General features: G+C 39.0%; 1 protein-coding gene across 15 annotated transcripts in view; it reads right to left on the reverse strand.

Annotated features, from left to right (window-relative positions):
- The window catches only part of PPFIBP1 (PPFIA binding protein 1), a 151,363-nt gene that overhangs the window by 14,112 nt on the left and 114,941 nt on the right, over window positions 1-22,310 (reverse strand). For 7 of the 15 annotated variants that reach the window (XM_033222569.1, XM_033222570.1, XM_033222584.1 and 4 more), the window contains 12 exons: window positions 20,815-20,876; window positions 17,355-17,439; window positions 14,462-14,616; window positions 10,215-10,330; window positions 9,285-9,341; window positions 7,946-8,006; window positions 7,552-7,581; window positions 5,181-5,352; window positions 4,686-4,718; window positions 2,149-2,299; window positions 1,731-1,859; window positions 105-255 (listed from right to left, as the gene is read on the reverse strand). In XM_033222569.1, the coding sequence (XP_033078460.1) occupies window positions 105-255; window positions 1,731-1,859; window positions 2,149-2,299; window positions 4,686-4,718; window positions 5,181-5,352; window positions 7,552-7,581; window positions 7,946-8,006; window positions 9,285-9,341; window positions 10,215-10,330; window positions 14,462-14,616; window positions 17,355-17,439; window positions 20,815-20,876 (1,202 nt within the window). The remainder of the gene's footprint in view (window positions 1-104; window positions 256-1,730; window positions 1,860-2,148; window positions 2,300-4,685; window positions 4,719-5,180; window positions 5,353-7,551; window positions 7,582-7,945; window positions 8,007-9,284; window positions 9,342-10,214; window positions 10,331-14,461; window positions 14,617-17,354; window positions 17,440-20,814; window positions 20,877-22,310) is intronic. The other 8 variants (XM_033222581.1, XM_033222578.1, XM_033222571.1 and 5 more) reach the window with 4 other exon arrangements.

A 22,310-nucleotide genomic window follows, 5' to 3' on the forward strand; every position in this document is an offset into this window, starting at 1 on the left:
TTACTGGCTTCACTCACGGCCCTTTCTGGACTATAAAACAACCCTACATTCATATTGTCTTCTTCTCAGCATCCATTGTGTGAACAAAATAGAGAAGCAGTCACCTTCTCTAGATCTTGTTGAGAAGCCTGCAAAAGCGTTTGGCCAGATGCAATCCAGTGCTTGCCAGAATTCAGGTAGGAGCCCAAGCCCTGTTCCATCAGCCAATTGCAAACCTGCTCCTTGGTCCACTTGGCAAATGGCATATCCAAGTCACTACAGGAAAATGAGTAATTGCATGAAAAGTAATCCAAAGCCAATCCTGTGGCTTATCATGAGTTTTAAACAACTATACATTCAATAGACATGGACATTCCCTGGTGATACACATTTGACCACGAAAAGCTTAATTTTTAGTATACATTGGAGGAACAACTGGTATTGGAGTTGAAAGTTATCTTCTAAGACCACTGTCTCATTTCAAATGAAACCACAGAAGATTTAATGTGACAGAGCAAGAACAAGTTCTACAGAAAAAGACTAAATTGGAAAAACATAAGTCACCGTATCAGTTTCAACCAATGTTGTTTGAAGATTGGATTCCCAAACAGGAAACTCAGTTGGAGTGAAAGAAACTTAAGTCTAATTTGAACTAACTTTAGCAGAATTATGGTTTATTTCCATATGGTAACCAATGAGAAGAGGGCAATATGTTGTCACTAAGTGTAGGAAACAATCAAAGCAAAATTCCTGTTTTCTTTTACTTAGATACACAAATAGTGTTCTTGTTCCGGGCTGCGGGCAGGGTGCGGAGGGGAAGATGAATGTGCTTTTTTAAAATAGCACAAGGAGCTCTACTGTGTTCAAAGACAACATATGGCAAATGAAACTGGTATTTGAAGAAGGCCAAAGAGGGTTTCCTCCTTGCTGTAACCTATGTCCAGTGTTCTACCTGTATGGGAGGGGCTGTATTTAAAGGGTTTCTAGTCTATTATACTGTTAAAATATTTGGTATCAATGCCTTGTACTTTATGTTTGCCAACCCCACCCTTTTATGCACAGTGAGTCAATGTAGTAGTTCTAAGCCAGCTCTCAACTTCGGTAAGAGTGTCGGAGCAGTTCTTAGAATCTTAATGGATAAAATATTGCATAGTCCTGATAAATATAAGGATTCTGATAGAATTTTTGTCTTTAAGTACTTTCGTAGATTCTGTTATATAATGTTTCTTGAGTAGTTACTATCTGCCAAATATTTAACACATATTAACTTATTTAATTTTCATGATCAGCTTTTGGAGTAGGCACTAATTATGATGATGAGAAAACTGAGACACAGGGCATGGAAGCTGTTGCTCAAGGTCACCCAGCTGGTAGAAAGTGGTAAGGCCAGAAAGCAAATCCAAGTGGTCTGATCTAGAACATACTCTCATGTAAATATCCCATCTTTCCAAAGCTATGCTTTAGAGTACTTATAATTACTGTCTATGTAAAATTTAAGTCTGAGAGCCATTCTAACACAGATGCTGCTGACAGTTTAGCTCTGGCCTCTCCCCTAGTTCACACAGCCCTCACCTTCTGTATGTTCATCAACCATTGACAAATTGCACTGCTCTAAAGATGAGGGCCCCTTTCACTAGGCACAGCATTAAGCAATGACTTTGTTTAACCCAATGACAGTACTAACACTGCAGGACTCATGAGGCTATGATGCTTGCTAGAGATGCAAAAGTCTATCAGTTGGCTCTTCTTACTTGTTAGACTGTCCCAAGTCTCGAGACCAACCCAGTCGGGGCCCCGCGGTTGCCCTTGTCCCTCCTCTTTTGAATTCAGGCTCAGACATGTCATCTGGGTTGAATGTAGTTGATTGACTTCTCCTAAGTCTGAAGAAGACATAACACACATGGCCAGTATTAGACCTGAGGAGGCCTTAGGCTTGTTAATCAGAGAATTTTTAACTAGTGCAACTACTGGAACTAATCCTCTTTGTGTCATTAACACAGACATTTAAATTTAAACTTTAAGACCCAATGAGTTTATAAATCACACATCATAATCCAAACTTCCTTCCATAAGAGGAATACAAAGGCCTTACAAGTCCATACCCATTTCCAGCCACTTTAAGCAACATGTAAGACAGGGCCCACTCTACTTGTTCACTGCTTTACTTACTTTCCAAAGAGTTTCATGATACCTCTGGATTTCTTTTTGGAATCTGGAGATGGAGGTGGTATCTGGAAGGGACTGTTCTTCTGTGAATCTTTTGGCCGAGAAGAAGCACCAGCCAGATCTAGGTGCTCTGCTGTCTCTTTTTCTGTTTCAGCTACTCCAAGAGCAGAATACAGACAACGAATTTTAAAATATGGAATGAACATGATAAGATGTTAATCTTCTTGGTTCTAGAACTATTAAGAATTCTTCTGTTGGTCTATAAATCAGTAATTTACAAAGAGCACTTTGTAAATATTAGAAATGGAACACACATATATGTTCTGCTCCATAGTTTACTGTGTTTAAAGTTAATAAAATTACAAGCCCTTTGGAGATTAAAAGAGGGTGATAGGATTGCCATATTCTTTCCTTGAGTGATTTGAATTCATGATAGAATTATTCCCAGTCTTTCCATAGCACGTGGTACTGTTGATTACCTCCTACATCCTTTAAAATCATCTCCTTTGGTTTCTTGACATGACCACTCCTACCTCTGTCATCTGACAGTGTCTTTGCTGTAGCACTCCTGCTTTTTTTTCTTCCCCTATGCCACTTTAAGATTCTGTTCTAAGTGCCCTCTAGCGGATCAAAATCTCTGGGCCCAATCTCTCTCTCCAGGTCCTGTATCTAAATGCCTGTGATATTCCGAATTCAGTGTGTCAGAATATCTGGGACTTCACAAACTCATCCAATTTCCCTGAGAGTCTTTTCCTCTCTTAAATTTTTTTTTCTTTTTTTTTTTTTGAGACAGAGTCTCGCTCTGTTGCCCAGGCTGGAGTGCAGTGGTGCGATCTCAGCTTACTGCAACCTCCGCCTACTGGGTTCAAGGAATTCTCTGCCTCAGTGTCCCAGCTAACTGGGATTACAGGCACCCACCACCACGCCTGGCTAAATTTTTCTATTTTTAGTAGAGACAGGGTTTCACCATCTTGGCCAGGCTGGTCTTGAACTCCTGACCTGGTGATCCACCCACTTCGGCCTCCTAAAGTGCTGGGATTAAGGGCGTGAGCCACCTCGCCTGGCCTCCTCTCTTAAATGTTCTTATTTGTTATTTGGTTAATATTAACTAATACTGTTCCTGTTACTGTAGCTCAAACGCTGTCATTTTCCTTTTACTCCTTCTCCTTCGGCATTTATATCAAATCAGTTACCCAGTTCCAGCAATTCTTTATTTATGAAATGTATTCCAATCTATTAAATTCTAGGCACTGAGAGAAGAGTGAACTGGATATGCATAATTTTTCTTTTGACATAAAATAAGCGCCTGTTGATTTTACCTTAAAAGAATCACATCGACAGGTGCCACTCTCAGATCTCCAAGCATTAACTATTTCAGTTCTTTTAGCTGTCCCTTAGTGGACAATCCCATGCAAACACAAGGGCTACTGCTGTCTTCATTCTGAGATGTTATACTTTATAAAGGAAAGTAAAAGTTGTACTAAAATCACAGGAACAGTGTTTCAGCAAGATCTACAAGTTGCAGAAAGTTGATTTTTCTACAAAGCAGAGCTGTGATTATAGGTTATAATAAGCAGCATTTACCTCTTAGCATTAACAAAACAGTCCTAAGAAAGATGAAAAAAAAAAAAAAATTTGAAAATAGTTGTCTGAATAGATCAGTTTATTTTATGCATCCAGTGTTCATTCTAGATATTTCTCTCTATAGAGAGAGAAGTCCTGTTTGCTGGTCCACGTGAATAGATAGGTAGATATCTAGACAAGATAACAGCACCTTTTGGAAAAACCTAAAGGAACTTTCCCAATTCAAATCCTTCAACCATGATGGGTACAGGTGCCCCTGAAAATGCTGCCTAGCTTATTCTCATCTTAAAGCTACCATATTTCTCTTTTTTATTTTGAGAGATTTTCCCCTCATTTGTACCCTGCCTTACAAAGAGGAAAACTAAGCTGCCTCTTTTCTAAAATCACTTTGTGGGGTAACGCCTCAGATAACAAGTAAAGTTGCTTCTGTCATCACTAAATATTATCTCCATCTTCAAAGTAATAGAACGTCAGAAGAATGTTCCCCTAAGAGAAGTAAGCCTAAAACTATAATATTCCAAGACTTCTATAAACTTCCTTATATGGTTTAAAAAATTTCTTTTTGGAGGCTGGGAGAAACGTAAGCACGGAGAATGGACTGCAAAGACCTGGGAGTTAGTGTGTGGTAATATGCACTTCAAGGCTGAAAGAGCTGCAATGTACAATGCCAGGACATTCCTGCCTTGCACTCGAAGGAATGCTGCACACGTCTAGGTCCTCTCAAAGCTATTCACACAGTGAGTGTTACTAGCGTTGGTTAAAACAGCGTTTAGGCTTGGAAGCAAAGCCTCTACAGAGTCCTTTTCAGCAGAAGGTGGAAAGAACACTCTGGAATAGAGAACTACATTTTCTGATTGCTGTCAGATCGCTTTCTAGAGATCACAGATGCCAAGAGCAGGGATTAGATTGGTTTGGAGCACAGTGCTGGTGAAGGCTGGCATGCAGGGGTACAATACCTAAGGTGGGTGCACTGGCACTTCGTTTACGATCTTCAGATATCCCAACAACGCACACAATCACACGCAGCCCAATGGAGAGAACACAGAGATGACAAAATGAAACACAGATCAGACTCCTCCTCATCAAATACCGTGGAGGAGAGGCATGCGGCACACCGTGCTTCTGATGTTACACACAGGCTCAATGTCAATGTTAATTTATCCACTGTCACAATAGATGGGAAACTCCATGATGAAGTCAAAGGGAATCACGATTTTAGGTCTTTCCACTAAGTTTTTACCACAGGAGAGAGCAGGGTGAGAGTCTATATATCTTCACAACACTAAATTAAATCCACTGAGGCATTTTTTTGCTAAATTCCCCCTAAGTCATCCACCTTCATTTCTGAGAAAGAGAAAGGAATCAGTGAATGAGGGAATAAGGGAAGGGAAGACACTGCTCTTTTCCTCCTTGTGGAAGAATCAGGGCAAAGGCATTTTGGCCGTACATACCCAAGTTTGGTGCACTTGCTGTTCTCTTGTTACTTTTGATTTTAAAAAAGCCCCGGCCAAAGGAAGATCTGACTTTTCGAATGCCGAAGGGGTTGTCGTCCATGGAGGTGTCCTGCCCTGGGGGTCTGGGAGGAAGGGTCCCAAATGGCCTGCTTTCTGCCGGAGCTCTGTCCTGAGAGGCAGATAAGAATAGTGAAACAGCTTTCAGGTGCAGCATCCTTAGCACATGCCAGGCTAACAGCAAATACTCACTCACGCCACATCCATGAGTTTATTCAAAAGAATAACTGAACTAACACATGGATCGCCAATGTCAAATGCCTTATCAGAAGTTGAAAAAAAAAAATCAATTCTGAAAGCTACTTAAGGAACAACAACAAAAGCAACAAGGAAAACATGTTCATCACTAATCTAGGATCAATAGGTTTAGGGCTTTAAATATTTAGGATATAAAAATTCTTATATTTTGTTTGCCTCATTCCTCAAAAGACATGGAGACATTACATAACCAGAATAATGGCAGCAGATTTCTGACTTTTCTAACAATTATGACATGGATTTAGCTATAACACAGTTCATATTCTTATATTATAACTATGCCAATAGAAGCCCAATATAACATTAATTATTTTACAAAGCAGGCATTAGTCCAAACTTCTATACCAGCAGTATAAGGAGACTCTACTCCAGTTATTTTAAATATTCTCCTCAAAGAATAATAAAATGAAGGCACAGTGAACAACTTTAGTTTGAGCTTTTTGGTTCTTTGAATTGGCAATTAGAGCTGGCTGTAACACAGCATGTTATATTATTTTAGTATTTATACAAAGATGCTTTGCCTAGACCAATGTCCTGAAGTGCTTCCCTGTTTTCATCTAGCAGTCTTACAGTTTCTGGTCTTATATGTAAGTTCTTAATCCATCTTGAGTTGATTTTTGTTGATTTGGTGACAGGTGGAGTCCAATTTCCTTCTTCTACATATAGATATCTAATTTTCCCAGCACCATTTATCGCAGTGGGTGTCCTTTCCCCACTGTATATTCTTGACACTTTATACAAAGATGCTTTTGTCTTCTTGTTCTCATTTCTTTAATAATTCTTGCCCTCTGTTTCTTTTTTTGCAGAAGTAGAAATAATTCTTGCCCTCTGCTTCTTTTTTTGCAGAAGCAGAGAAAAAGGTGAGGGGATATAGGTATTTTAGGTTATTATACTCTATATATCTATAGCTCACAGAAACCAAAAGTTTATAAATGGCACCGTTTAGTGGTATTATTATCCCTGGCTCAACAATGATGTCAAAATCATTTAACGACTTATTGAACTGAAAAGACAAAAAGGATTTTAATTATAGCTGTTGCCACTAGCTGCTTTGTCAGTTCTATCCATATATAACTCTGGCACTAAGAGCCAACAGTCAAGAGACTGGATCTGGAAGTAGCCTATCAGGTTGTAATCTTTGCAAGGTTAATGACAGAAAATCAGAGGACAGAACAGGCACAGTGGCTCATGCCTGTAATCCCAGTACTTTGGAAGGCAAAGGTGGGAGGATTACTTGAGCTCAGGAGTTCAAGATCAGCCTGGGCAACATAACAAGATCTCATCTGTACTTTAAAAAAAAAAAAAAAAATAGCCCAGTATAGTGGTGCATGCCTGCAATCCCAGCTACTTGAAAGGCTGAGGTGGGAGGATCACTTGAGCACAGGAAATTGAGGCTACAGTGAGTTATAATTGCATCATTGCACTCCAGCCTGGCCAACAAAGTGATACAATCTCAAAAAAAAAAAAAAAAAAAAAAGAAAGAAAGAAAATCAGGGGAAAGAAGACATCTTTAAACATACCAAAATGTTTGCTTTAGATGGACACCGGGTGTATGATCTAATGGTAATCTAAGAAGGGCTTTTGGGGGGGTCTAAGGAAGCTCAGTTATGGTCATTAGGAACATTTTTGTTCTTAGGAACGTTTTGTTTCTTAATAAATTATTGAAGTGAAATTCATAACAAAACTAACAATTTTAAAGCGCACAATTCAGTGGCATTTAGTATGTTACGATGTTGTGCAATCACCACCTCTACTCGGTTCCAAAACATTTCCATCATTCTAAAGCAAAACCCCTTACCCTGAAACAGCTTCTCCCCATCCTTCCCTCCTCTCACCACTGGTAACCACCGATCTGCATTCTATTTCTATAGATTTATCTGTTCTGGATATTTCACATCAACGGAATCATTATCATATGTGAACTTTGTGTCTGGCTTCATTTGGCATAATGTTTTAGAGGTTCTGAAAGTTTTTATCCACTGGAGATATTTAAGCAATTTACATGTAATGGAAGTAGAAATATTTTTGCATTGTAATTTGGACAAAAAGTTACCTCTGATGTCTTCTGAATAGATTCCTTTTCCTGTTCAAAGCAAAGCAAAGCAATAACAGTATTTAAGGTTGTTGGGGAAATCCTTTGTATAATTCTGAATTTGTCACATACAACTCCATAAGTTAAAATAATTTTATATCTACTTCTAAGCTACAAAATCTTAGTATCATTTATTTTCCAAAATGTTTTATTAAAGTCTTCATTTTTGGTTTTACATACTATTTTCAATTCTTCATATTCATACTTCTTAATATTTACTGTTAAACCTAATATCTAATAATTTTCCACTAAAAACCACAAGCTCTTCATGAGAGTTTTATTTGCAAAAAGGGAAAAGATGAAGATCCCTAAATAGTTTTTTCTCAGGATAACAGACAAAAAACACAGAACCCACCCCGTCAGATGTCTCTTTCTTCAGATTGCCCAGGCTGCTGGACTTTTGCAGACTTGAAGTTCTAAAAATAACAGCAATAACAATTAATAATAAGTGGCTCCAGTGCCACTGTTTCTAAGTAAAACATCTTGGAAAGAAACTAAAATTGCATGTGGATTGAATCCTAGTAATAAAAGAAAATCTGGAATCAGGCAGTCACTTATGTGCTTAACTAAATGACAACATTTAGTTCTTTTAAAAGCAGGGGTGATTAACTGTCCTGCCAATAATTCTGACTGCCCTACACATGTTAGAAGAGCTGGAAAAGCACTTAGGACTAGCCTTGTGATGTCAATATTCAAAAATAAAGCAGCGTTTTCCGTGGACTAGTGGTGCGTCCTCTGCATGTACACATTTAAACTAGGAACTTTACAAAGACTCATGTACTATTTATATCTAATCCTTCTAATTAAAATAAAGAATGGAAGTTTTACTTTTCAATTCACGAGGGAATCACCTTTCTGAGCCTGGCAAAGCAATTCATTTTATAGTTCTAATTAAAGCATAGTAGAGGAATCCCTAATGCTGTCCATGATAATTCATTTTCTATCCTAGTCAAGGGAAAGAGACACTATAAACATCCAGAGACTCTCTCGTTCACATAATTAGTATTCAATTGTATAGAGCTGGTGTTACTAAAAAATTGAAGGTAGAGATATGTGACCAGTTTAGAGAGAGTGACAGAGAAGTAATGTATTTGGCTCTATGAAACAGAGTAATATAAATAAGCACATTTACAAACTTTTAAAAGACATTTCTTCTGTATTTATATGTATACATTGCCAGAAGTATCAACTACCAAATAAAGTAAAACATAATAGTGAGAAAAGAAAAGATCTCATTTTTGAGTACTGCTCTGAAAATAGACTTTCCTAATTTAATCCAGACTTTAACTTGGATAAACATAGATATTAGGTCAGTTCACAAAACTGAAAGTGCAAAAAAACCCATCTCAGCTTTTCCAGCATCACATCATTCCCTGTGACGCCTTCCCACTGGACTCAAAATATGTCAGTGCAAAAATGAATTAAAAGCATTGAACTTCAAATGAAAACTGATTAAGCAAGGCTAAAGACCTGCAAAACCCCGGCATGAGATAATAGCAAATGAGACATTATTTCTTTGTAAACTTACAGCTCCCCACCTTCACCCCCACCCAATTATTATAGCTGCATTAATTTATTCAGTAATTGAACAGCCTCGGTCATTTGCTGTTAGTATTAGTAATTGTTAGTATAACAGAACTCTCTTCCTCCTCTAGCCTCAATCACATTTTCACATTGAACAAAATGTAACTTACAAAAGATTATCACAAAGTTGGGTATCAACAGTGGCACCAAGGATTATCTTTCCATCACTAAAATGTAAAGAACAAAAGGTATTTATTAACCTCATGAATAAAAGACCATATATGTTCTAAGTGAACAGATATGTAAAAAACAAAAAATTGTGCAAAGGAAGCTATTTCTATTTTTTTAAAAATGTTCTATTTGGCCTAAAATAAGACTAGGCAATTTGGGAATATGTTGGCAAAACATTCCATTTGCTTACAGACAAACTACTGTATCCTTTTCCTGTCCCCTTCAGACTCATCCTTCAAATGCACTCACAGCACATGACCGTGACTATTCAGTTTACAATCTTTTCACAGTTACCTATGACCTAGGACATAAAAATCCAAGTTCCTTAAACTGTTTTTTCTTTTTGAGACACAGTCTCACTCTGTCACCCAGGCTGGAGTACAGTGATGTGATCTCAGCTCACTTCAGCCTCCGCTTCCTGGGTTTATGTGATTCTTGTGCCTCAGCCTCTGAGTAGCTGGGATTATAGGCGTGCACCACCACACTCAGCTAATTTTTGTATTTTCAGTAGAGATGGGATTTCGCCACGCTGGCCAGGCTGGTCTCAAACTCCTGGCCTCAAGTGATCTGCCTGCCTTGGCCTCCCAAAGTGTTGAGATTATAGGTGTGAGCCACCACACCTAGCCAAGTTCCTCAAAATCTCTTTTGAACCTGACCACCCTACCTCCACAGCCTCATCTCTTATCGCTTCCTGCTTCACACCTTTTATTTCCATAATACAGAACTGATTACAGATCCCCCAATGGACGTCTTGCTGTTTCTTGCTTCTCTAGGTAAAAATTGTGTCTGTAAATAAATGCAATACATCTGTGTCTTTGGTTGATCTACTATTTTGAACATTTATATTGCACTGTTAATAAATGACATACTTTTCTTCAAATGAAGTCTCTGGCTTAGGAGTCAACTTTGATTTTTCAGAAGTTTCCATGCTTATAGTTGCTGGCAATAATGAAGGGATGGAAACTTGCAAGATGGTGGTATGGAACTGTAATGTAATCACAAAAAGTCAAAAGTCAATCAATCAATCAATCAATCAATCAAAACAAAACACAAGCCACAGAGTAATTAAACAAAAGTAAGACAATTAAATGGTCTATTGACAAAAATCTCATAATCATTGTTCAGAACTCTATAAAATGATTTCGGAATATAAACATCTACACAGAAGAAGGACTAATCAAGGAAATCATTCTGGAGGAAGGAAATTTTTTAACTTGGTTCTGAATAAGACACTGAATATTGTGAAAAAGATGGTATACCATTAAGCAAGTTAACAGTAATGTTTTTTTCTTTTTTTGAGATGGTGTCTTGCTATGTTGCCCAGAATGGTCTCGAACTCCTGGGCTCAAGCGGTCTCCTGCCATAGCCTTCTGAGTAGCTGAGATTATAGATGTGTGCCACCGTACCCAGCTAGTAATAGTAAATCCTAAAACCTTAAGCCCTGGCTGAAATATTGGCTCTGACATACTTGGCTAAGTGATCTGTGATCTTAGCAAATCACTTTGCTAGGCATCCATCAGTTTTGCCCTCTGTAAAATAAGAATGACAATGCCTACCCTGCAGGTTGCAACGATTTAACGTAAGATTTGGGTAACATGTTTTGCTTTCAACACTCTATTATTACTATTATTTTTTGAGACATGGTCTCACTTTGTCATCCAGGCTAAAGTACAGTGCTGCAGTCACGGCTCACTGCAGCCTCGAACTTCTGGGCTCAAGTGATCCTCCCACCTTAGCCCCATCAAGTAGTTGGGACTACAGGCATGCACCACCACAGCTGGCTGATGTTTAAAATTTTTTTGTAGAAACAGGGTTTCCCTATGTTGCCCAGGTTAATCTGGAACTCTGTGCTCAAGCAGTCCTCCTGCCTCAGCCTCCCAAAGTGCTGGGATTACAGGCATGAGCCACTGTGTCCAGCAAAAAGCTCCATTTTTACTTTGATTTCTACTACTAATCTTATAGGGAACATTGGTCAAGCCAGTTAATTATTATTCTATGTGCGAACTAGTTGACTAATTTCAATTAACAAAATTGATGAAAAGTGTAATTAAAACCAATTACAATGGACTTTGTGGCTACCACTTAAAACACTTTGCTTAATGATAATAATATTACAGCAACAAATAAAATGCATAACACATTTTCTCAAACAAATGCTTTGTGTATCCTAAGGAAGGAGCCTGTGAAATAATTTTAATACTTCGGTTTTCAATAATTTCTTACAACCGTAGAGCAGTTAGATTGTGGGCCACATCCTAAATGAATGAACAAAAAATATTTCAGTAAAAAAAAAAAAAATGAACAAAGTTTGTCATAATGAACTCCTGCCAGTCAACCAGTGATAGTTCTTCACTTCTGAAAGCTGCCTGGTAAGGACCCACACCAGTGGACACATTTCTACACGCCAACCAGTCAGCAACAGTCTCACCTTAGTAATCACACATCTACAGTGGACGTTGACTCACACTTGCCTCAGAAAGTCCACCAATCCTTGAGCTCCAACCATCCCAAAACCCACATATGATCAGCTAGAAGAGAATGTACTTGACCGGGAACACTCACTCACTTAAGTAAGCAATAAATTCAGCTTTGTGATTTTTGTTTCTGTTATTCAGTGGTGGGCTCATCCTTTAACGCAATAAAAGGTTATAAAATGTGAAGTCATATTATTTATAAAGTAGGAGATTATTTCACTATCAACTTTTTCAGTTTGAATCTTTATGGTGAATCCTGGGCAACTTATTTAGCCATCATCGCTGTTTCCTGAAGTTCATTTGTCTCATGAGATTCCTAATCATGAAGAAAATATAACTATACTAACAGACCCATTTTCTTGATCTTTTTCAAACTTTTAGACTTTAATTCCAAACTCAGATCCCCCTCCTGGCTTTTCTTTAAAAATGTGGCTGAACTCCCTCAATCCTCATCAAACCATTCTTGTTACAAACTTAAAACCTGTAATTAAACTACAATTCACATATCAAAGACTTTTTCTAAAAGGACATGAGATTATTCGGGTGTACACTACATGTAACACTAGTTCTATAATTGCAGCATACTCATGGGCTGTCAAATATTATTTTTGCTTTCAATATAAATATATATCTAACAATTAGGGGATATTTTCCACCAAAGTATTTCTTATTCCTTAACTAATTCCTTGATTAATGAAATATTTCAGCCCTCTCCTACATTTAAGAGAGAAATTTTCATTGTCTTCTCCTTTAATTCATTTTCATTCAGTTCAAATTTCATCTTCTCATTGTGTAATTATCAGCAACAGATAAAAAGTAAAAATGCCACTTGGTTTCTTCTCGCTATCTATAGTAAAAATGTGAGAAGAGAAATGACCAAAACAGAAACTGCTAAAATAAGGAAGCCAAGATTCTTTACACAATGAAACTATTTCCCATTCCCGGTCTCTCTAGACACAAAAAAATTACACTAAAATTAAGAAACGGTTTCAGGGCAAAGATCAAGCACAAGGGCTATCAGGAAAACATGGTCTTCAGGTGAGCCAAGGATGTGGCTGTAAAACCCTTTGCTAAGACCTCAGGATGGACTAGACTAGAATCAAATAAAAATAGAAAAAAAAAAATACCTTAGGAAGATTAGAGTAGTGCTGTCTCATTGAACCTTTGAAAAATGATCAAAGGCTCCAAAAATAATGGGATGTCCCACTGCAGCCTTACAGGGAACCTTAGCTACAGAGATAGGCTTATGGGGAAGATAGCTGTGGATGTGTTCTTCTCTAATTCAGTGAATTATACCATGATTCTTATGAAATTCTAAATGTTTAAAATATTACACCAAATTAGACTCAAAGGGACAGAGATAATGGAAAATGAAGAGATGAATTTGGAGATCTTTGGGCATTTCTGCAGGCACAAAACTGAGATAACTACTCATCTGCAAATACAGGCAAAGGAAGGATGACTTAGAGGGAACAGCCAATAACCCAGAGGATTGGCAACACGTGCCTGGCCGGATTTTGGAATTGCTATGGACTGGTGACACCTGTGAGCCTTCCAGCTCCCCTTTTTTAATGGGAGTGGCTACTGCAGTTACATTATGCCTGTCCAACTATTGTATGGGTGTGTGGAGGGCAGATAACTGTCCTTGAAGTCCACAGCTCTTTAAGTCAATGGAACAGTCCCCAAGGAGCTGTGCGCAAGGAACTGTACCTGAGGAGCTTCACCCACATCTCAACCTGGTCTGGATGACAAGATCCTGGGATGTTGACACCTCACTGGAATGAGACTCAGGTGTCTTTGGAAAGGGGGCGAGTGTCTTTTGCATGGGAGAGGGATGTAAAGTGGTGTAGCCAGAGGGTAGATTATATTTTCCAAATACGGTTGCACCAATATATCCCATCCCATGTGTCCTAACAATGTAACGTTGTCACTTGTTCATCAAGAGGTAGGGTAGGGTCTATGTTTCCTTTCCTTGAATCAGGGTGGGCTGTAGGCCTGTGGCTACAGCAGAAGAGATGCCATGTGATTTCTGAGATAAATCATAACAGGTGATGCAGAGTTGCCCAGGCCTCCTGGAATGCTCACCCTTAGGATTGTGAGGAAGCCCAAGCAGTCACAGGTAGTTGTTCTAAATGGGGCCTCAGCTGAGGTCCCAGCCAAAAGCCAGCCTCAAGCACCAGACATATGAGTGAGTTAGCCTTCAGACGACTCAGGCCCAGGCCTTCACGCCACTCCAGCTGATGCCAAGTGGAGCAGAGACGAGATGCTCATGCTGAACCCTGCTGAAGTGCAGAGTCATCAGCAAAAGAAATGCTGTCATTGAAGCCACAAACTTTCAGTGTGGTATACAATAGATAGCAAACAGATTTTCATGCCAGTTTGATGCAAAGGAAGGAGTGTATAACTGCTTACTCCTCTCCAGTTGCTTCTTCCAAGTCTAAAGAAGTCAGAAGAAAATTTTATTCAATTATCTTTCAGAGTCACCATCAGAAGTGGCCAAAGTCAATTTATTTATATAACCTCACTTGAGTTGGTAATGGAACTGAGAAAGGAACCCATGTTTTTCACGTTATAAGCAGTGTTTTAACTGTCAATAACACAGTCTCTTCAACATGAAGGAAATATCGAAAGTCTATTAATACCTCTTCAGGAACACTTGTGTTAAATGGGTCACGACTGGGAGATCCCATTACTGGAGTGGGTGATGGACTTTTCTCCAGATCACTGAAACCCTGTGCATCCAGCAAAGTGGAGATGGAACTGGAATTGAGCAGATCTTCATATTCTCCATCTTTGCCTAGGAAAAGACAAAGCAAAGAGAAGACAACAGCAGCTTTTGATTTATATTTCACTTTTACAAGAAGATACGAATCCCAATTATATTGAACATAAACTTTTTTCTGATCCTCAAAAATCAGAGTCAGCTTCTCCTGGCATCCCTTGAAAAACAACATAGGACCTAGGAAATAGCATTTGAAACTGAACAACTAGGGCCAGGGGCTCTTGGGCCACAGTGGGTACCTATGATATTAATAGACAAAGTCGTACTTGATACATTGACTCATCAGAGGGAAAGAAAATTAAAAGTTAACTTTTTCCAACAACTCTCTTGTAATTTTGTTTTAAAATCCGGGGCTTACAAATTTTAGTGTAGAAATAATCAAACTGAATAATACCTGGTACAAAAAACAAATTCCGAATAGCAACAAAGTCCCATTTAAACAACTTAGTTTTCATCACTGCTGTGCTCTTGAAAAAACATAGAAAGAATAGAAAAAACAAAAAGACAGATGACCTTTGATCTCTCAAGAGGATCCTTTTATGCCATTTTAAAGCAAAAAAAATCTGATGGAAAAAAGCAACCACATATTCACCCAAGTTGCAACCTTGAGAATTTTTTTTGCATCTCTAGAAATCAAAAGGATTAAATGGTGAAAGCGCAGTACCAGATATTCTTTTTTAAAAACAGGAAAAAAAATGATACTTAAGACTCAATAATCTACAAATAATATGAAATGGTCAATCATACACTTGTTTAAAGATCTTAATCAGACCACAGCTTCTTAATTTAGGTTTCACAAGAATGTTATTCTAATTTTATTAGAATTTAGTGTTATTAGAATTGTGTGAGGATTAACTAAATATAACTCCTAGTGAGAAATCAGTTTATACAACCCTTTATTGGAACAGAACATAGTTTTCAAGGGTTTATGAAAATCTGTGCTGCTGTACCTCGTTAAAAACTACCTCTTTTATTTACATGTTCGTATGCACAGGAAAAAAAAGCTAGAAAGAAACAATATAAAAAAATGCCAATAGTGATCATGCCAGTGCAATTATGAGTGATTTTTATCTCTTTTCTTTATTTTCCAAATGTTTTACAATATAGTCTAATTAAAGGAATTAATTTTTTTCTGCCTTGGTTTTAAACATAAGAATTGGACAGTTGAAACTCTATAAAATTAAACAACATTTTAAATGAGATGCATATGTAAAAATCACTTACAAATTTGCAATATTCCATAGGGTAGAGACTCTTGTTCTGAAGGCATGGAAAATGCTGAGTGATGAGAATTGCTAGTCAACACTGATTATCAGAGGTTCATTTGCTCACTCAGATTATTTAAAAAATCTAATATGCCAGACCCTGCATACAATTTTTTTTTTCAAAAATCCTGATCCAAAGCAGGATTCTCTGTGAACTCACCAAAATTAAAATTTCAAAATCTGAGTATTTCATGGGGACCTTCCAAAATAATTGTTTATTTCCAGTGCTTATGTTGAGAGCAAATAACTCTACCTATGCATTGCTAAAAAACAAGAGCCCTTTCAAATTTCCTCCACATTTGAGGATGGCCAATTGGCCCATCTGCAGATAAAATAATAATAAGTACAACAAAATGCACAACTATCTTTACGTACCTGTTTTACAGGGTTTTTCTGAACTTACCATGTTCAAAGCTGAACTCAATCCTCTTTACCTAGCCCAGTGTTCCTTCTCTAGGCTTCCCCATATCAGTAAATGGAACCATCAACTACCCAGCTGCTTTAGTTGGAAAGGTCTTTCTTGATATCTCCCCTCTTCTTCACTCTCCTCCTCTATCTTATTACACCACTGGGTCAATCCACCATAACATATTCCCAATCAGCAACTATTAGATTTTTTCACTTGGAATACTGCAAATCTCAGAATTGGTTTCCGCTGCTCCCAATTGCTCCCAATACTGCTCACTTCCCTCCATGGCCCGTGTGTTACAAAGATCATGCTGCTGACTTTTTTTTTTTTTTTTTTTTTTTGAGACGGAGTCTCACTCTGTCACCCAGGCTGGAGTGCAATGGTGCAATCTCGGCTCACTGCAACCTCCACCTCCCGGGTTCAGGCGATTCTCCTGCCTCAGCCTCCTGAGTAGCTGGGATTACAGGCACCTGCCCCCACGCCCAGCTAATTTCTGTATTTTTAGTAGAGACGGGGTTTCACCATGTTGGTCAGGCTTGTCTCGAGCTCCTGACCTCAGGTGATTCACCTGCCTTGGCCTCCCAAAGTGCTGGGATTACAGGCATGAGCCACCATGCCTGGCCACTGCTGACTTTTAAAACCCTTCACTGAGTCCCTCTGCACTTGAGCAAGCGCTTAACTCCACCCATTGCATGACCAGTGGTTGCTCATCATTATGGTCTCATCTCATCCCCTCTCCCCACTGCCCACCACCTTGCAGCTGCACTGGTGTTCTTCTTCTCAAGCATGCCACATTCTTTTCCCCCTAGGCTCTCTGCATATGCTGTCGTTTTCTCTCTCTGGAATGCCATCTCATCAACCCCTCAGAGAGGCACTCTGTGACCAACGACTCTACAGTACACTGACTCCTCAGGCTGGACACTTTCTGGCAGAGTACAGTTCTAATTGTTCAATTAATGAATGAGCTACCTAATCTGGGACAATGGGTATGATCCAGGAAAGAAACTGAGGCCAAATGTGTAAGTTTATAGCCACCTAGAGTCAACCAAAGTAGAAAAACTTTTCAAGCTACACTCTACCTTTTTTACCTTGGGCCAGTACCACAGTATCTTGCATTTTCTTGTACCTGTTCAGGCACTGTCGAAGATCTTCTATTTTTCGATCCTAGGAATAAAATAAATTATAATCTTTAATTCTATGTTCTTAAAAAAGTAACAGTAATCGCTTTTACATAAAGAATATGCATGATTCTACTGAGAGAGCATTTTAAAAAAAGAATAAGCAGATGTGAATTATTTACATTATTTAAAGAATACTTCTAAGCTTTAGGAGAACTGGTAATAACTAGACTATGTTTCCTACATACATTAAAGATATGGAAAAAGTACCTCTAAATTTAGAGATCCTATCCTTTAGCTGCCATCTTTAAACAAACAAAAACAAAACAAGGTAATAAGACACAAAACAAAAAAAGAAAAAAGTAAGCTTCAATTACTCTCCTCTGTAACTTATAAATCAAACCTCGAAAGAAAGGCCCCCATCTTCTGTCTTTCTTAGCCATCATTAATCACCATCTGGCTTCTCCCCTCTCAAAACACTCTACCAAGGTAACCTCCTATCTATTAAAAACAATGAACACTTTTCATCTTTTTTTTTTTTTTTTTTTTGAGACAGGGTCTCGCTCTGTCACCCAGGCTGCAGTGTAGTGGTGCAATCTTGGCTCACTGCAGCCTCAATCTTCTGGGCTCAAGTCATCCTCCCACCTCAACCTCCTGAGTTGCTGGGAGTACACGCATGCAGCACTATGATCAGATCATTTTTGTATTTTTGTAGAGATGGGGTTTCACCATGTTGCCCAGACTGCTCTTGAAATCCTGGGCTCAAGTAATCTGTCCACCTTGGCCTCCTGAAGTGCTGGGATTACAGGCATGAGCCACCATGACCAGCCCCAACCTTTTTCTAATTTGACCTCTATATGGCACTTGACTGACCTCACTCTTTCCTTCTCCTTTCACTTATGCATCCACTCTTTCTTTTCTTCCATTTTTGTTTATCAATCCTTTGACCAGATAGCTGCCAAACTTCCATAACTCCCATTATCTTCTTGGACTAATAAAATGCTAGAGCTTCCAGGTTCTGTCCGTGACCCTCTTTACTTTTCCCATGTGCTCAACTGTGCTATGAAACTGGCCTCCCTAGCTCCTCCCATTCTCATTCCGGGCCTGGCCATGTGGCTGGCTTTGGCCAAAGAGATATCAGCAAGTGTAATTCAAGCAAAGGCTTGAAAAGCATTTGCTCTTTGTGGCTGCCCTGTGGTGCGGCTCTAAGGAACCCTGAGGAACTATGTGAAGAAGCCTAGCCTAGTCTACTGGAGGATGGGAGACCATCTGGAGAAGAGGCTAGTCCTCCCAGCTGTGGCCAACCTAAACCAAGCTGTCAATAACCGGACACATGAATGACACTATCCTAAATTATGCATGCAGTCTCATCTAAGCCACCAGCTGACTGCAGACATCAGCTAAGCCAGCCGAGATCAGAAGAATCATCTAGCCAACTCACAGAAGTATGAGAAATAATAAATGTGGTCTGTCACAAAGCAAAAGCTAACTGACACATCAACTGTGGCTTAGTCTACACCAAACTACAACTCTACATTTCTCCTAAAATTGATGGCCTCACTCCCCATCAATCTATGTTTCTACATTAATCCTAACATTTAGATTCATGTTCAACTTTCTGTAAGAAATCTCCTTAAGAATGTCCCGTAAGCATATTGGATAGACTAGATCTACAATTAAGCTCATTCTTTCCCTTCAGTACTTGAGCCTGTGCTTGGATTTCCTTAACTCCTTAAGAGCACCATCCATTCACCCAGTTGCCCAAACCAGAAACTTACTCTCGTTTTTCAAATCCAGAGACCTTAAATCTTGTCAACCCGTAAATTTCTCCAAAACCTCTTCCCACCTTACCACTTCACTGCTATTGCCTTACTTCAAGCCCTCTTCATTTCTCACCTATTTTAACAAACTTTTAACTGTTGACCTGTCGTCACTCTCCCATTCTGCTACCAGAGTTAGCTTTCTAAAATGGCAATTTAATCATGTCACTGCCTAAGGTTTACATGCTAAGACCCTAAATCAAGAGCATGGTGCACGAAGCGGCCTGCCCCCTGACTGAGCTCTGTGGTCAGCCCCACGCCCCCTCCTTCACCTGCACTGTTCAATCCCAGCATGCACTGTGCTGTTTCACACTTGGTCTCAAGACAAGTTTTGACTCATGGGCCCTTTGCCTAAGAAGTCTTTATTTTCCCAGTGAACAATTCTTGCTTTTCCCCAGAATTTGCTCAAATATGTCCTCTTTGAAGTATTCTGAACTCGCAACCCCATGAGGAAGTTATGTTACTCTGGGTGCTCCTATAAAGGTTTGAGCATCTCATAGGCCCTCATTCAACACTGGGAGTTTTGTTTGCTGTTGCTGTTGAGGGACAGAAATGAAAACAAAATGAATTTCAGTGGTTTTTTAAAAAATAAAAGTTACGGTGGGTAGCTTGCTAATTCCTTGTCTTTTTATTCAATAGTGGGAAACATTAGCAAAAAGGAACCTGTATGAGTAGGTATGATGATCAGTTTATTTCCAGGCAATAAAGAGCAAATAAAGAGAACGCAAGGCAAAAATAAACAAGGAGATAAGAAAAACAGAGTAGTCAAGAATGAGAGAAAGAAGCTTACAATGGGAGAAAAGGATCAAGCCAAAGTTCTTGGACCTTCTGTTGTTTTTTACTTCCTTGAAATTACTCTTTTTTGGGGGGAAATATTCCCTGGTTCTATTCATTCAGGCAGATAAGGGGAGAGAAGTTCTGATGACATCAGCTGAACACAATTGCGGCTGCCAGCTGGATACATGGATGGTCAGGCAGGCCATGAAGAAACCCATTGTTTTCGTGGGGTAACTGCATCCCTGCCCTTAGCAGGATGAAACATCAGATGTGGATAACAAGAACCAACTGGCGGGAAAAAACCTGTGGAAACCTTGGAATGAAGCCAAAGTAGCTGAAGTAAAGACTGTGCCGCTGTTTTCTGGTATTTAATCTCTCAGGAGAGCAGAGACAATCACAGATGTGAAACAGGCCAGGAGTGTAAAGGAAATAATGAGTAAATGGAGGACAAAATCAACATGACCATGAAGCTGAGGCTGTCAAGTTAGCTCCTTCAGGGCCCACAGGTCAGCCCAGAATTTTCAGTGCCCACAGACCGGATCTACTATGGAATGTATCCTCTCGATGTCACCTGAATATGCGGAACTGATCAGAGAGTTTGAACATTTTCTGAATTCATGGGGGCAGGAGTTCTCAGTGGAGCCAGTGCAGCTCCTCCCTATTCCTGTGCATACAGCCCACCTGGGAGTGTGCACACCTGCCCCTCACTCCTAGCAGTGTTCTGGGCGTGTTCTTTTAAAATGGAATAGCTCATGAAACTGCATGGAATGGTCAAAATGGTGTTGATAAACATCCACATATATATTTAAATTTCATCTGGATACCTTTTCTTCATTTGCTGCCATCAAAGACTCCACAGCTTTCTTCATTTTTTGTACTTCAATGTCTGAAAATAACATCAAAACAGAAGTCAGTTTAGTTCACATGTGTGACAGTGATCAGAAGTTATTTACTCTCCAGACTGAAATATTTTAAGGTAAATATGTTAATGATTTCTTTCATTTATTCTTTTAAAAGGGCACATTTAACACCCATATTCTCTTTTAGGGAAAATCTGAAAAGATGGACGTCTTCTATCTCACCTGAACAGTTGCCATTCTAGAAAGAAAACAAGGGTGTGTGAGAACTAGCTATCCTCTCTTAAAGCAACAAGAGAATCTTCATGAGAACACTGAAGGTGAAATTTCAGTGCTATAGTAATAAAAACATGTTTTTAAAAAAGGAATCTACAAAGCAGTGCGTGAAAGCCATGAATGGTATATATAATGACAAAAGCAGAGAAAATGATAGTTATAACCAAGATAGAGGCATGAATGAATGGTAGGAGCCTGATGGCATGTAGTATTTACATGAGTAGTCATGCTAAGAAGCTGGTTGTAGTTCCATACATAAGGATAATAAGTACTTTGCTTCATCTATAAACTTCATTTCCAATACTACCTTAAGATTGATTTCAAGACATAAAGGCCAAAGTAAGCTGAATGTGATTCTCCTTAAAATTTGATATTCAAATACAAAAGCATGTTACTTGAATAATAAAAAACTTAAATATTTTAAAGATGAAAAGTCACTCCAGGTCTTGGTGCAGTGGCTCATGCCTGTAATCCCAGCACTTTGGGAGGCCAAGGTGGGAGGATTGCTTGAGCTCAGGAGTTTGAGATCAGCCTGGGCAACAGAGCAAGACCCTGTCTCAAATAAATAAATAAATGAAAAGTCACTCCAAAGCGAAATCACAAACTACAAAATCGAAACAGGAAAAAAAAAAAATCAGCTAAAGTTGCCTGCTTCTGAGAGAAAAAAAAATTACTGAAGATAATATTTTTTTTAGAGACAGCGTCTTCCTGTCATTCAGATGGAGTGCATGGCACAATCACAGCTCACTGTAGCCTTGAACTCCTGGGCTCCAGTGATCCTCCCACCTCAACCTCTTGAGGAGTTGGGATTACAGGAGTGAGCCACCACATCTAGTCTTCTTAAGATAATTTTTAAAACAGTGGTGCATCATTCAGCATTGGTGTAACATTTTAAATTAAGATATATTCTATAGGAATTGAGAATTTAACATCTGGGGAAAACAGCCCCTAAGAAGTTAATTTTTTTTTTTTTTTTTTAAGAGATGGGGTCTCACTATTGCCCAGAATGTGGTACAATGGCAAGATCATAGCTCACTGCAGCCTCAAACTCCTAGATGCCTGGGGCTCAAGTGATCCTTCCACCTCAGCCTCCTGAGTAGCTGGGACTACAGGCATGCACCACCATGTTCAGCTAATTTAAATTTTTTTTTGTAGAACAGGATCTTACTATGTTGCCCAGGCTGGTC

Source organism: Trachypithecus francoisi, unplaced genomic scaffold (assembly GCF_009764315.1).
Source record: "Trachypithecus francoisi isolate TF-2019V2 unplaced genomic scaffold, Tfra_2.0 Lachesis_group11, whole genome shotgun sequence".
NCBI classification, from domain to species: domain Eukaryota; kingdom Metazoa; phylum Chordata; class Mammalia; order Primates; family Cercopithecidae; genus Trachypithecus; species Trachypithecus francoisi.